At 46.9% G+C, this 15337-nt stretch overlaps 1 protein-coding gene across 1 annotated transcript in view; it reads left to right on the top strand.

The window, feature by feature from the left end:
• The window catches only part of Myo5b (myosin VB), a 426429-nt gene that overhangs the window by 398322 nt on the left and 12770 nt on the right, over positions 1-15337 (top strand). The window contains exons 31-37 of the mRNA XM_023713700.1: positions 2148-2291; positions 6081-6232; positions 8371-8460; positions 11005-11155; positions 12451-12736; positions 13308-13482; positions 14929-15009. Coding sequence (XP_023569468.1) covers positions 2148-2291; positions 6081-6232; positions 8371-8460; positions 11005-11155; positions 12451-12736; positions 13308-13482; positions 14929-15009 — 1079 coding nt within the window. The remainder of the gene's footprint in view (positions 1-2147; positions 2292-6080; positions 6233-8370; positions 8461-11004; positions 11156-12450; positions 12737-13307; positions 13483-14928; positions 15010-15337) is intronic.

The raw sequence follows: 15337 nt of genomic DNA, 5'->3' as shown, positions 1-15337 counted from the left end.
TTTTTGCGGTACCGGGGATTGAACTCAAGACCCTGCACTTGCAAAGCAAGCACTTATTCTACTGAGCTATCTCCCTAGCCCTGGAGGGTCAGGATTAACCTAACAGTCTGGAGTCCAGTTTAGAAAGTTATCCAAATCGCCATTTCCCAGCACCGAGAATTGCCTCTACTCTGACTCCCACTGCATGGCACTTAAGCACATGCCACTCTGTGGAACCTTGGGAGGCCCCACACCCCTGGATAGCCCTCTCATCCTCTCACCTTTGATTCAAGAGCCACCACCCCAGGACTCTTCCCGTATGCTATCCTAACACAGTCCTGATCACAGGTGTTACTTTGTTTAATCACCTGCTTGCATCCACCTGCTGCTGCAGACCAGGGCCTCTAGGAGGCCAGGGGTGTCCAGGCATGTGGTCACATGTAAGCGGGTGTGGCCTCTTCCTAGCCGGTGCTCTCTCCCCATACCTGCCCAAGGAGCCCAGCCATATTGGGCTTTCTTGTTTTCTGTTTGTTCTCATTCTCCTAGTTTCATGACCACCAGCTTCTCCCTTTTCTTAGTCCTAAAACCTATCATTCCTTTCCTCCTGTATCTACCCCTCCTCCTGTGACTAGTCCTTGCCCCCTGTCAGATGACTGAGCAGCTTCCCAGGCCCTGCATCTGGTCACAGCACTGTCTGCATCCCCTCCCCATGGCCTAAAAAGTAAAATTCTGGCTGTCCTTTGGTGCTCCTCTCCACACGGCCCCTGTGCCCACACATACCGCCTCCCTGTTTGTCTCCCATTCATCCAGAAGCTTGTGGGAAGTGGGATCAGGTAGTCTGACTGACCAGCCCTTTTCTGCCTAGTCATGGGGAGTCACGCAATCCTTCATCCCGCCTGCTCCTTTGGGCCCTTCCAGCTTCAGCTGCCCTCAGCACCCACCTGGCCAAGCTGCACTGTAATGTGTGCATCCATGTGAAGACGCAGATGCACCTCCCTGCCTGCACTGGCCAGGGCAAGGCTGGGGGCTCCACCCTGTCTGCTGCAGTGCTCGAAATAGTGCTCAGGTGTGCCTGGAGGAGAATCTGGATGCCTCCCACCCTCCCTCTCAGGCTAAAGGCAGGCCTGAGTGAGGGCTGACCAAGCCTTTGTAACCCTCAAATGTCCCACCAAAGTTCCTCCTGCATATTTACCTCTGTAGTTGTCTGGATTGCGCTTAGCAAGGTCTGAAACCTAAGTCTACCTTGGGGTGCCAGTGACAGTGTCTTTCAGTAGCCTGGCCACCATTATGCTTCCCTGCCCATAACCATAGGCAGTGTCCTCAGTCTTGGACCCCAACAACTGTGTCATGATGTCTGCTCTCTAGCCACACAAGGGAGCTGAGCTGAGCAGAACAGGCCTGGATAGGGCTATAGAGATGTGGTATTGCCTTTCTTTACAATTTGATAGGCAAAAAGCAGCTGCCAACAGAACAGGTCGAGCATCCTGCTCCTTCAAACCCTTTATAAGTTTTCTCCACTCCAAAACCTGTCCATTGCCATTTCAAGGATTTTTCCTCCCCTTGTCTGGAGTGGACCCAGAATCAAGTGCTGGATCTTAAGGCCACATCTAAGGTGTGGCACAGACTGCAGTAGCAGACCACATGGAGTGTGGGAACTCAGGGACCAGAGCACTGATCCCCAGACCCAGGTTCAGGCCTCTGCCCACCAGTCCCAGCCCTGCCCACAGTCTGCCACTGGACATCGTGTCTTAGTCACTGTCTTGTCACTGGGACACAGTACTGGCACCCACAACTTCCAGGAAGAGAGGTTTATTCTGGCTCAGAGTTTGGTGAGGTTTTAGTCTGTAGTTGGCTGGCTCCAAGGCAGGCAGCATGGCCACGCGGGGCATGGCAAAGGAGGCTTGCTCACCACATAGCCCTCGGGGAGCACAGAGAGAGGACAAGAAGGAGACAGACCCTTCCAACAACTCGCTTCCTCTGACCAGACTTTACCTCCCAAATCGCAGCGAGCTTTGAGCTCAGCCGTGGACCGGTTGATGAGTGTTACACTCCCAGGATCCAAGCACCTCCCCAGTGCCCCACCCGGCAGCCCATGGTTTTAAAGGAATTCCGAGCAATAAACTGAAACAGTCCTCATTCATGTTTGCCCTCCTGTCTCTCCCATTCAGCTGTCCAGGCACTGGCCCAGAGTGACCGGAGGCATCATGAGCTCACCAGGCAGGTCACGGTGCAGCGGAAGGAGAAGGACTTCCAGGGCATGCTAGAGTACCACAAGGACGATGAGGCCGCCCTCATCAGGAACCTGGTGACAGGTCAGAACCCACCAGGGCGCACCCCACAGCAGCACTCACACCATCTCTCCACTTCCAGTTCTGTCCACAAATGGCCCCCCTCAGCCCCAGCCTCACACAGCCTCACCCATGCCTCGCCCTCATACCTACCATTCCAGCTGCCCCTAACAACCCACTGCTTTTCCAGGTAAAAATTCCATCCAATTGGAGCCTCCTATAAACTTGGGAAGGGGAGCATCCCTTCTGCCTATGGTGGGTGAGGACAAGGGAGCTACCAGGGTGACTCAGCTGCCCCTCACCTCTCCCCAGCACAGCCACAGTCCCCTTTCCTTGGTGAAGCTTGGTATGAGTGACAGCACACTGGAAGTCAGCTCAGGTTTATGGGCGCCCCCACTGCAAGAAATTCTGCCAGCCACCTTGGCCTCCTCCCCTTGTCTTTATCCTCACAACAGCCTTTTCAGTGGCTGCTATGCTACTCTTGTTTTATAAGCAAAGCTGCAGCCATTCTAGAACTTCTCTTGGTCATACAGCAGGCCTGCAGTGATCACAGACTCAGACTCCTTCCGTCTGGCAAGACTTTACACTTCCTAGGTGCTGTGTGATGGAGCACATGTGGGGATGGGTCTGGACTTAGCCTGTTTCCAAACATGACCCTTTCTTCCAGGCCGTGTAGCTGAGGACCAGTGTTCTCATAAGTAAGCACCACTAGTACAGAATGATGAAAAACAAGGTTAATAATATATTGCTCACAGCGTGGTCCAGTAGCATCAGCATCCCCTCAGAAAATGCTAGAAATGCAGAATTCCAGGTTCTGCTATAGACTTCCCGAATCAGAATGGACATAGCAAGAAACCAGATAATTCACCTCCTCACTGCAGTCATGATGAGCACTGAGTTCATGCACGCAGAGGGTCAGGGGACAAGAAAAGCATTACAAGTTTAAAGAAATTCAGTGCAGGCAACTGAAGTCCACTGCACAGAGCACCTCTGCCTAGGTCAGGACTACATGGGTCCATCAGGGAAGTTCATCAAGATGAACAATACAGTCCCTGCATTCACCCACAGGTTCTCACCCAGGCATACGACAGTGTCAGGGCTGACCTGCCTAGCCCTGATGCGCTTGCCAGAGTTACCAGGCAGCTCTTGGAGCTGCTTTGCAGAGCCCCTCCCCACCCCAGTTTGGTCCTCAGCTGCCAGGAAAGGAGAGCTTCCCTGTTACTTTCTGCCCCTCAGGGTTACTCTTCCTGGATAATCAGTGAGTGAAGTCTGCCTTGTATTTGCCAGTTGCTCACCTTTGCACTTGGATAATTCTGTATGGATAATTCCACAGAGCTGGGAGAAGGAGTTGCCCTCTAGACCATCGTGCAGAGCAGCTCTTTGGGGCTGCTCTCCGCACTGACCTCAGAATGCTTTGCCAGTCATATCAGCCCCTCCCCCTCTGGTCTCATGCCCCATATGCCTTCAACAGGCCACCTTCATGCTGTGTGCTCAAGCCCATCAAGCAGCTTCATGCACAGCCAGATGGAAGACTCTTAGGTGGTCTCACCCTCTGCACCCCAAGGACTAGCTCCCTTCTCTGTGGTACCCTGTGTCCCCATCTATAAAGTAGCATAGTAGAACAACCTTCCATACCACATCACATGACATATAACAGGGGAATGTCCTGGATGAAAACTGTACAGCCTTCTCACAAGGAGGAATTCAAAGAAAGGGCAGCTTTTGCTGGGCTGGTAAAGTTCAAGTAAGAGACAAACATTGCACGTGTAAAGGAGGCTACTAAAGTCCCTCCTGCTCCTCAGCACTGTGCCTAACTCTGGGGCACAGGAAAAATGAGGTGCAACCTCTCTAGAATGCACTTTCTTCCAGTTGTTTAACTTGAACGTTTTTAGTAGCACACTTACAACTGAACGTTTTGCTCTTTTATCGGTGTTCATTTGCCCTGTAGTTGTCCAATGATTAAATGTGACACAAGTTCACCTGAAACTTCTTCAAACAGGCTGCATTAGGAACAGACCTTTACACTCTAGTGAATGAAGCTCAAAGTTCACAGCACCAGGGTTAACTAAATAAGACTATTTAACTTTAATAAGTTAAATAAATAAATGCCAAGTGGCCTCTTGCTGCTGTTATTGCTAAAGTGGCTCCAGGCAAGATCACCTTCTGCTGAGTTACCCAGGAAAAGCACCCAGTCACCAACCCCTGCAGAAGACCCCATCCGAAGAGAGGCCACCTCTTAGAAACTAAGCACTGGCATGTTGCTTTGGAGGAGAGAAGGGCATGAAGTCATGGTCTCCTCCCTACAGATGCTAAGATTTAGCTGGGATGCCTGAGCAGGGCTGTTTAGTCATGGTAAAATGTCAGGGCTAGATGTCTAGGCCTAATTTTTTTTTCTGGATAAATGCTTTTCTAATTAGAACTAAAAGACCAATTGGCACCCACTTGTTGAATTTACAGAATGTCTAAATGTTACACCATGTACCCAAAGTATTAAGGCCTGCCATTATCCTTTAACTGGAAGGCTGCATTTGAAAGGATGATGTAGCCAAGTAGCAACTGAAGATGTGGCAGCATGACCCACCCCACAGATCAGCCCCAGCAGAAGTCCTGAGGATGCTGCCTCCCTGCTGGCAGACTGTGGGTGGCCTCCGCTCCTTGCATTCCAAGGCAGAGGGGCTCCGCAGCTGTTGGTTTGGGCAGGTAATGAGAGTGAAGACTGAGGGCAGGGATGTCATGGGAGCCCCAGTGAGACTTCCAGGCTTGCCTTGGGCCAGGCCTTTCCTCTCATTTGTCTGAGCTCCTGCCATCCCTTATGTCTTTAAGCCTGGTTTGCTGGCTCCCTCAGCACGCTCAAGCTTAAAGCGCAGCCTGACAGTTTCTGCCTGGCTCTCCAGAGGCTTTAGCAGGAAAAGGTCAAAGAGCTGAGTATGAGTATGCAGGTCATAGGGAGAGTCACGAGGCCCTCGTGTTCCTATGACAGCCTGCCTGGGGAAGGTGGGCAGGGGGGTGCAGAAGGGAGGGTCTGGAAGAAGAGACTGGCCGGGGTGGGGGAGGTGCTGGCAAAGGGACAGAGGGGCAGTGGCCTGTTAGGGTGGTTTGGCTATGAGACATCAGGGCTGGGGCTGCCACGCAATTCAGTCCCAAACTGAGGACTGAGGACAAAGGTTGTTCCCAGTCCTTGGCAAACAGGTTCTGTCTTTGGAAAAACCCACTTTGCCACAATCAGCTGGGGCCAGCCTTTGTTCTGTGTCTGTTGGAGAAGCAACTGTGCTCACACGAGGGAGTTGGTGTGCCAAGAATTAGTAATTCAGGAGTACTCACCAGTAAAGAAGCTAGTTGCTGTCCACAGCCTACCTCTGGCCACAGAGTCCTTGTTGGTAGAGGACCAGCATGTCTCTGTGTAACCGGTAGGCCTTTTTTGTATATGTCGTAAGGATAAGGGTTTAGGAGCCAGTCTTAATATTGTAGGACAAACTACTAGGAACTTTTGTTTTTGTTTTGATTCTTTTTGCTCGGTCTTTGAGACAGGGTCTAGCTTTGTAGTGTTATCTGTCCTTGAACTCCAGATGATCTTCCAGCCTCAACTTCCAAGTGCTAGGGTTGAGTGTGTACTACACACCTAGGTAGTTTATTTGTTTTTGACTTGTGTCTGAAACTATTAGCAAGTCAGAAAGGATTTCCATATTCTGAGCACTTTCTTTTCTCCTGACCTAGGTGAGTTGCAAAGTATTACTATAAGCATTTCTGTTTGAAGTGAGGATTCTGACAGCCAACGTGTCCCCATAGATCTCACACTTGCTGTCACTGTTTCAGACCTGAAGCCCCAGATGTTGTCTGGCACGGTGCCCTGTCTCCCTGCCTACATCCTTTACATGTGCATCAGACACGCGGATTACACCAACGATGACCTCAAGGTGCACTCGTTGCTGACTTCCACCATCAATGGCATTAAGAAAGTCCTGAAGGTAAGGGCCTGTGTGGAAGGCTGGGGTTCACAGTAGACTGGAAGAAGGTGGTACCTCCCTGTTGCTATTCCCGTATGGGCTCTGCAGCAGCAAGTTTGCTCAAGCCACCAACTGTGCTAACAGGGATGCCCCGCAGTTCCTAGGGGAGCATGCTCAGGCTCAGAGATGGCAGGGGGGCCCAGAAATCCAGTGTTGACCTCAAACCATCTCTGCCAGGCCTCCAGAGACACCCAGCGCTGTGCTTAGGGAAGCCTTGGCTGCCCAGCACCACAGACACTAGGGAGATAGCCGTCCTGCTGCAGCCAGTGGCGGGCGGGCCTCACTCTGGACAGAGTTCATGGCCACGTCTGGGAGCGGGCGCTCTTGCATCTCTCCAAAGGGGCCAGGCGCTTGCGGCCCAGGGTGCGGCACGGGGAGAACTCTTTTTTCTTTTTTAATTAATTTATTTATTTTTTGGCAAAACCAGGGATTGAACTCAGGTCCTTGTGCTTGCCAGGCAAGTGCTTATTCCACTGAACTATCACCCTGGCTCCTTTTTTTTTTTAATTAATTTTATTGAGAAACAAATAGAAATGAGACAGTTTCAAAACTGATTAGCAGGACAGTTTCAATAATTAATACATTGCATATTGTTGTCTTCATAGTGGTTATTCGTAGTACAAGATGCAGACAGGATATCCTGCCCAAACACTATTAGTACAAATCTTTCTTCTCATTGAATTAAGAGAAAGTAGCGGTGTATCTATCCTAACGATTTTGTATATACAAATACAAAATGGTCCTTCATTTGTATCCCTTTTTGTTTAGTTTGTCAGAGATGGATATTCCATTGCCATTTAAATATTGTAGGTGCATGAATTCAGCACAATAATCCAGTATACTCCAGTAGTCCATAATAGTCTCTTGATATTCATCAGCTTACTAGGTGACGCAGCCTGGACCAGGACCTGCTGTCACAGGCATTGAAACAGTTCAGGTGTGATGCCTGAGACACAAGCTCTTCCCAGTGTAGATACAGGCTAACCTGCCAAGTCAAGGTCTGCCCATAGACACTGGACTATGTGTGACAAGATGAGACTTTTGAGGGAAATTTGCCCTCAGGGGCTTCCAACTCCGTGCAGGCCTGAGCCCCAAGTATTACTGCTCTTAGACACTGCCTTCAGTTCTCCCCCTTACTGTCACTTCCAGACGGAAGCCATTCTTAAGAGCACTGAGGCCAAACAAATTCTGGGTCTACTAGCCCAGATTCCCACCAGGAGCGCACCAAGCCAGCCTTGAGCTCCTGGCTTCATGCTCCTGAGAGTGGCGTTGCCTTCTGTACCCTAGTCTCCATGTGCAATTTAATTCGTTCACAGCACCAAATATGTGTTATCCACATTCTAGACTCTCAAAGTGTGTGTCTCTGGCTTTGACCTCTTTAACAACTTTCAGGTGGAGTCGTGGGTCAGTTCAAGGCAGCCCAGGTCTGACTCTGTCATTTCCTTAGGGAAGCCTTCCTGCTGTCCTGAGCTACATTAGCACCCCACCCCTCCAGCCTTTTTTATTGGCCACTCATACCACTCTCAGCCATTTAAATAATGATGCTGCTTGCCTCAGAGAAAGAACTCTATGGTGCAGAAGCTGAATCATAACTGTTTGGGTTGCTAAGTGGCCTTTGTCATTTAGTTATGAATTTGTTGCTGTGTTCTATACTTAACATCATGGGACACCTGCCCTCCACATCTGTGGAACACCAGATTATTTCACTGCCCTGCTCCATCATCCCTGCATTGAAGAGCTGGTAGTTTGGAATCAGGGCCAGCCAGACCAAGGGCTTAGACTAGTACCTGAGGCCACAGGGCTGAGCTTCATCTTACCACTTGGCTTCACATTCTTCCACTGTGGGGGGCAGCTTTTCTTCATGTGTGTTCCTGAAAGCACAGCACTAATCAGGGGAATAGATCTCCATCTATTCTATGGGGATCTAAGTATCTTGTAGTACTTCTCAGTAAGCGGTCTCCTCTCTGACTGGCAAGAGCCCAGCCAATCAGGGCTGCTGGGGAGTGCTAGGTGGTAGTGGGGAATGTGGAGGGACAGAGACAGTGAGCATTTCACCTGACAGGAGCCACTTAGCTGGGGATCTCCATTTCTTCTCACAGAAGCACAATGACGACTTCGAGATGACAACATTCTGGTTATCCAATACCTGCCGCCTCCTTCACTGTTTGAAGCAGTACAGTGGAGATGAGGTGAGTGCTAAAATGGGTTCCCAAAAAGCATCCTTGATTTAAATCCCTTAAAATGATGTAAGGTCATTGGAGCACTTCTGGGACCTCAGACTGGGCAGGCCTTATCCCTGGGCCTAGTTCCAGGTGGCTTTAATCATCCCAAGTGTCACTGACACTTGCCCCTTTAGTAAGTAGAATTAATAGAAAAATTAGTTTGCTTAATTCACCCATTGCCAGGGTTTCTCCAGGGAAATCCTTATGCCCTTGTATTTCTAAAGCCATTCTAAAGAGACCATTTCCATGAATGCTGGAAGAAAGCTGAGTTGTTTAGTGTGCCAGACCATATCCTAAGTCAACTGATTAGTTGTCGTATTTGGGACAGGTAATGAGAGGCAAGTAAGAAGGCAGTGCCTGATCAGAACTACACTGGCGTGAACTGACCTTGAGGGCCCCCTTTGTGCTTCCACCCAAATTGGACTCCTTATCCAATGATTTCAAATTTGTCTTGAGGCAGCTGACACCATCATGTCATGTTTCTCTCTAGACCCTGGTCTCTGAGAGCCCCTCCCCTGTGCTCTGCATTTAGCCTGGCGACCTCAACACAAATGAGCTTTCCACCTAGCATCTGGAATGGGAGCCTCCCTGGCTCCAGCCCTGCCCACACCCAGGTCCCTGTAGGTCTCCTCTACTTTCCTTTCTCTCTTGGTTTTCACAGAGCTCACTGTTCACACTTCCCTCAATCAAGGTGTAGTCTACATGAGAACCATGCAATCGTTTTTAAAAATATGTTCTATCTTTTATGCCAGAAAAAATATGGACACTTGCCTCTATGAGACAGTACAAGGAAATGTCAGCCCAGTCCGTCTACCTTCTTTAGATGGTGGACTGACTTAATAGCTCTCCTGAGACTGAGAACCTCTGTTTGATCATCTGCTTTAATTCTGAAAGGGATAGGTCATGGTGGAAGGAATGGCCTTCTGTTGTGTAACTGTGACACAAATTATTCTCACTTTAGGTGAAGAGTGATACTTAATGTCATCTCATTGAGATTTATCACTTTATCTAATGTTAACATATATTCTAAATAAAACGTAGATTATTGTTTCTTGTGCTTATGTTCTCAGAGAAGACCTTAACCAGCACCCAACCAGGTCTGGGGAGTCTAAATGAAAAAGAATGAAGGACTATCTTAGCAATCGCAGTTACCTCCTATTCCTCTTGTTTTTGTTATATTAAAAATGTTTTATTCCTTGGCACAGTGCAAAGGCTTTGCTAAGGATGTCACCTTGCTGAAAGCACTGCTCTTTTTAGCTGCTATAGGTCTCCCTTGGCCTAAATGAAAAGGAGATTAGTCAATGAGTCCTTTCAGTGTCCTTCTAACATATATATATTTCATCCAGTTAATATAGAAAGCTAAGAGGACACAGTGCTAGCCTATGAAATTAGCTCACTTCTTCTGTTACTTCTGATACTCAGTAATAGAAGCCATGGAAAGTGTTCTGTTGTAGACACATATAATCTGGCCCATGGTCATGCTTCCTTAAGGGCTTCATATGCTCTAATATTTTCAAGAACCTGAATAGAGACTGCAGAAAGCATGGATCTCTTTTCTCTAACCTGGTACCAACCTACATTTTGGTACTTTTGTTGTTGTTATTTTTTAATTTGGTATATGGTCTAGCTACATAGCTCAGACTCATAGTGATCTTCCAGTCTCAGCCTCCCCAGTGCTGGGATTACAGGCATGCACCACCATGCCTGGTCTTGGTAGCCAGCACAGCATGTGGTACTCGGGATCAAACCCAGGTCCTTGTGCTTGCCTAGCAGGTGCTTAGAGTACAGAGCTCTCTCTCCAGCACCTACATTTTGGTATTTTAGAGAAATCATTTTACTTCAGGGATTTGGACTCCATAATTTAGGCCTTTTTAATTACACAATTCTGACTTCTCTATCATATTGGGTGAGTTTTTTACATTGCCTTTAAGTTCAAGGGCTATCATCTAGGCCTTAAAAACTGATAGGACTTTGTGGAACATCTTTTAAGTAGGGAGTACATGGGAATTACTAATGTGACTTGTCTGTCTTTTCTCATTGCTGCGATACAATACCTGACACTTGCAAATTAGAGGAGGAGAGGATTTTGTTTGTTGGCTCACAGTTTATAGAGGTTTCAGTTCACAGACACCTGTCTCCAAGGCAAGGTGAGATAGCAGAGGAGACACAGCACATGGGCAGCTCATGGAATGGCCATGAGACACAGAGGGGGATCAGGAAGGAGGTGGGCCCTTCCAGGCCACGCCACCAGTGACCCACCTCCTCCAACCAGGTTTCAGCTCCCACCTCATCTTTACCTATCAACTCATCCAAGGACTAATCCTTGGACTAATCTGCTAAGTATCATGTCCCCATGATCCAATCCCCTCCCCAAAGGCCCCACTTATGAGTGCATGAAACATTAAGGAGAGTATCTAGGTATGAACCATAACATGAACGGAGCCTCTGAGGCTGCTCTGAGCTCAGGAGATGGATCATAGACCCTAAGAAATGCACATCTCTCCTCTACAGGGCTTCATGACCCAGAACACCGCGAAGCAGAATGAGCACTGTCTGAAGAACTTTGACCTCACTGAATACCGCCAGGTGCTGAGTGACCTTTCCATCCAGATCTACCAGCAGCTCATTAAAATTGCGGAGGGCTTGCTGCAACCTATGATAGGTAAGCTGGCACAGATTTCTGGTAATTGTCCTGGAGCCTGAAGAAGAAGTGGCTGTGGTGAGCTCCTCTGCCTTCTGGGAACCAAATACATTAGCCACGGCCAAGGCTTCCTTAGTGAGGGCACAAGTAGGTATGCTCACCATTCCTAAGTGACCTGTGAAATTTTCAACACCATCCCGTAAAGAACACACATTATGGAAGTATGGCAATATGATTAAAAATATATATAATCCTCTTATCCACTACATGCTTAATTCTTTTTTTTTTTTGGTGGAACTGGGGATTGAACTCAGGCCCTTGTGCTCACCAGAGAAGCACTTATTCCACTGAGCCATCTCCCCAGCCCCTACGTGCTTAATTCTGATGGAAAGAAAGCATGTGGGTTCATGTGAAAGAACACAGCAGAAGCCCTCAGGCAGTAAATATTTATCGAGCACGTACTCTGGGCAAGCAGTAAGTTCACTAGTGCACTAAACATGAAGTCAGAACTGAAAATCAAGGCAGTGATATTGCCAGTTACAGGCGGCACACATGTACATCACTCACTGTACCCACTGAAGGCTTGGGAGGGAACCGAACCCCCCCTTGTGTGTAACGCCTTCTCTCTATTCTTACAGCACAGGTAGGTTACAGGTGAGTTCTAGATAGGATCAATCCAGAAGGCCATCTCCTGGGAGCAGGTCACTCCTGCCTCTCTGGTAGTTCTCTAAGGCACTACACGGGGAGACGGGCATCAAGCTGGAGATACGTAAGAACTCACAATACTGTAATGGTTGGTAAGACCAATTCTGGAGTCAGATCTAGCTTCAGATCCCAGCCCTGCCACTTCCTTGCAGCATGACTTATAGGCCTATTACTTTATGCCTCAGTTTGCTCACCAATGAAATACAGTGCCTCCTCGGCTCTTTGGATGAAAGAAGTACTATGAATAAAATACCTGAAACACAGTTAAATCCTGCTCAGCAAGTGAGTTGGAATTATTAAGCTAATATTGACATAGTGGCAGGGCGATAGCTACATGCAAATTTCTCAGTTCTCAAACTACTCTCAGCACAGACAGTATAGAATCAAACCCACTTGTGCATTATCTTTATCCCATCACCAATTAATTTAAGTGAAAATTTGGCCCACAACTATTCCATATATAATTCCAACACATTAGAAAGTTTTTGCAAAGTTCCTGAGTGTGTCAACATTGTACACTCTGTATTGCATCTTGCTGAAGTCACAAGTACTGTCTGATCTGAGCAGTCCAGTGGCAGAGCTTGCTTGAGGGAACTATGCTTTTCTTTCAGTTTCTGCCATGCTGGAAAATGAGAGTATTCAGGGTCTATCTGGTGTGAAGCCAATGGGCTACCGGAAGCGCTCCTCCAGCATGGTAGATGGGGATAACTCCTACTGCCTGGAAGCCATCATCCACCAGATGAATTCCTTTCATATGGTGATGTGTGACCAGGGCCTGGATCCCGAGATCATCCTGCAGGTGTTCAAACAGCTTTTCTACATGATCAACGCAGTGACTCTCAACAACCTCCTCCTGCGGAAGGATGTCTGCTCCTGGAGCACGGGCATGCAACTCAGGTGGGCGGTGCCGCACTCAGCACACAGTGGGCCCGACACTAGCTGGGAGCCGAACACAAGGCATTTGGCTCTAGAAGTCAAGTCTGAATCTGTTTCTCCTTGTCACAGTATATGACTCGAATCTCCATCTCCTTTGTATTGGTTGGTGAAACTCATCAAAGCTGAGGTGATAACTTAGGAAACAAATGAAAGCTTAAAGATTATATGCTCTAAAAACTAGATCGAGGTGGTTAGGTCAGAGAGAAATTGATGAGTTAAGAGGCACAAAGGGAAGCATAAATGTGTTTGTGATGTTAAATGCAGGGTTTTTAAATTAAGTATATTTAATGCCTCTCCCAAACTAATTTATATAGACACATGAGGTATTTAATCTTTGTTTAACTGTAAGCACACATTCATTCATTCTTCATTCAAAAGACAGCTGAGTGCCAACCACTTCTCAAACTTCTAGCCCTGTGAGATAATTAAGGTGAAAAGAATGATGATAGGAATTGCAGTGGGCCCTTGAAACACAAACAATAAATTACATCTTATCGATGCCCTTGTGCCAATAAATTACTTTTTACCTAAGGTACAACATAAGCCAACTTGAAGAGTGGCTTCGAGGAAGAAACCTTCAGCAGAGTGGAGCAGCTCAGACCATGGAGCCTCTGATCCAGGCGGCCCAACTTCTACAGTTAAAGAAGAAAACTCGTGAGGATGCAGAGGCCATTTGCTCTCTGTGTACCTCCCTCAGCACCCAGCAGGTAGGGTTCTTCTAGGCCTTTGGCAGCCCTGGCACTTGAGGTACGCCCCACTTCTGTTCCCATCTCTTCTTCCCAGAGATTCTTCTTAGTGTTCTTTCCTGGCCTTTGTAAGCCCTCCTGATTCACTTCTGAAGTTGCCATTGATGGGATGTTCCTAACCAGCCAGGAGCCACCTTGGTCTTGTGAGCTGCTTCCCACAATTCTCATTTGCTTACTTGGAAGATAAAGTAGCAAGCCTATAGTACATCAAGCCCAAGTAACAACATTTTTAAAACAGTGAATTCTAGATTGTTTTTTACCTAAATTATTTTTTATATTCTGAAGTAGTATCAAGCATTTGCTTTTTTTATAATCATTTGCTTTCTTTGTAGTTATAATTTCAATATGGTCCTGTTTTAACTGATGACTCATATTGGTTTTTTGTGTAAAATCATTGAGCAACATTTAAGTGCCTGTTGTATTTATAGTACTATTTGCTTGTAGATGTATTGCCATTATGTGTGTGTGTGTGTGTGTGTGTGTGTGTGTGTGTGTGTATGTGTGTGTTTATATTAATTCAAAGGCAGGGAGAATTTGCCCTCTATTTTAAGTGTATCTATTTGGAAATGAACCGTGAAGACCAGTATTGTACAAGGAAACTAGGTTTCCAAACTAGATGCATCTTCTTCTCAGCCAGCACCTAGAAACAGCCAACTCCAACTCAGTACTGTAGTTAGTTGCTACCCCCTCCAATAACTACTAAAAGATATATTATCAAAATCTTAATAAAATTGCTTCCTCCTGCAAATGTACTGAAAGTTTTCCAGCTTTTCTCCACTTTAAAATATATTTTACTTTCACAAGTTTACTCCTGAAATGCAGCTGGCTTTGCACTGGGGCAAGCTACTTCCATCATTCACTTGGTTGGCAGAAAAAAGATTCTCTCCACTTCAAGATTATCTCCTTCCCCTGTGATGCTCTGGACTGGCTTCCCAGTGTGGTGATGTCGTCTTGGAGGGGAGGAGAGGGCATAGGCTTTGAGTAAATATCCTTCCTGGCCACCCACTCACTGTGAGATCTAGTCAGGCCACCACGCCAGAGTCTCGGCTCCTTATCCAGGAGCCAGGGACACAGCCCCTCCAGATCTGGGGGAGGGGTGAAGGAGCTGCATACAAGGCTGGTGCTTGGGGCATAGCAGCTGGGACCAACACCACTCTGTCTGGAGCTGAGGCTCCATTCCAGATAAGAAACACTCATGTGTAAAACTTTTTTAGTTGGGAGAAGCAGGTGTAAGTGTGATTAGGTGCTTTTAAATAAGACCTTTCTCACCTGACATTGTTCCATCTGATCTATAGGTTCTGTCTATAGAGGATTATTCACTTGTACCAATGCTATGTAATCTCTTAAAGTTCAAAAGTTGATTCATTTCATTTAGCTCTGTGCTAAACTTTGTTTTCATTCCAACAGATTGTCAAAATTTTAAACCTTTATACTCCCCTGAATGAATTTGAAGAACGAGTAACAGTGTCATTCATACGAACAATCCAGGTGAGTTTATTTATTTTTATTGATACTGGAAATTGAACTTAGGACCTTGTGCTTGCCATGCCAGGCAGGTACTTGTGTCACTGAGCTAAATCTCTAGCTCCAGATGAGTTTTAAAATATGAATCAATTTTTTTTGAACATTCATATATTAGTGCTTTAAAGAGTCCCAAAATCCAGAAACTTCTTTCTTTTTCTTTTAATACATTGTTTATTGTTACCTTAGTGGTTATTCATAGTAAAAGATGCAGACATGATATCCTGTCCAAATACTATTAGTACAAATCTTTCTTCTCATTGAATTAAGAGAAAGTAGCTGTATATCTATCCTA

Source organism: Octodon degus, unplaced genomic scaffold (assembly GCF_000260255.1).
Source record: "Octodon degus isolate 3935 unplaced genomic scaffold, OctDeg1.0 scaffold00003, whole genome shotgun sequence".
In the NCBI taxonomy this organism is placed as follows: domain Eukaryota; kingdom Metazoa; phylum Chordata; class Mammalia; order Rodentia; family Octodontidae; genus Octodon; species Octodon degus.
This window is presented reverse-complemented; position numbering and strand designations above follow the sequence as displayed.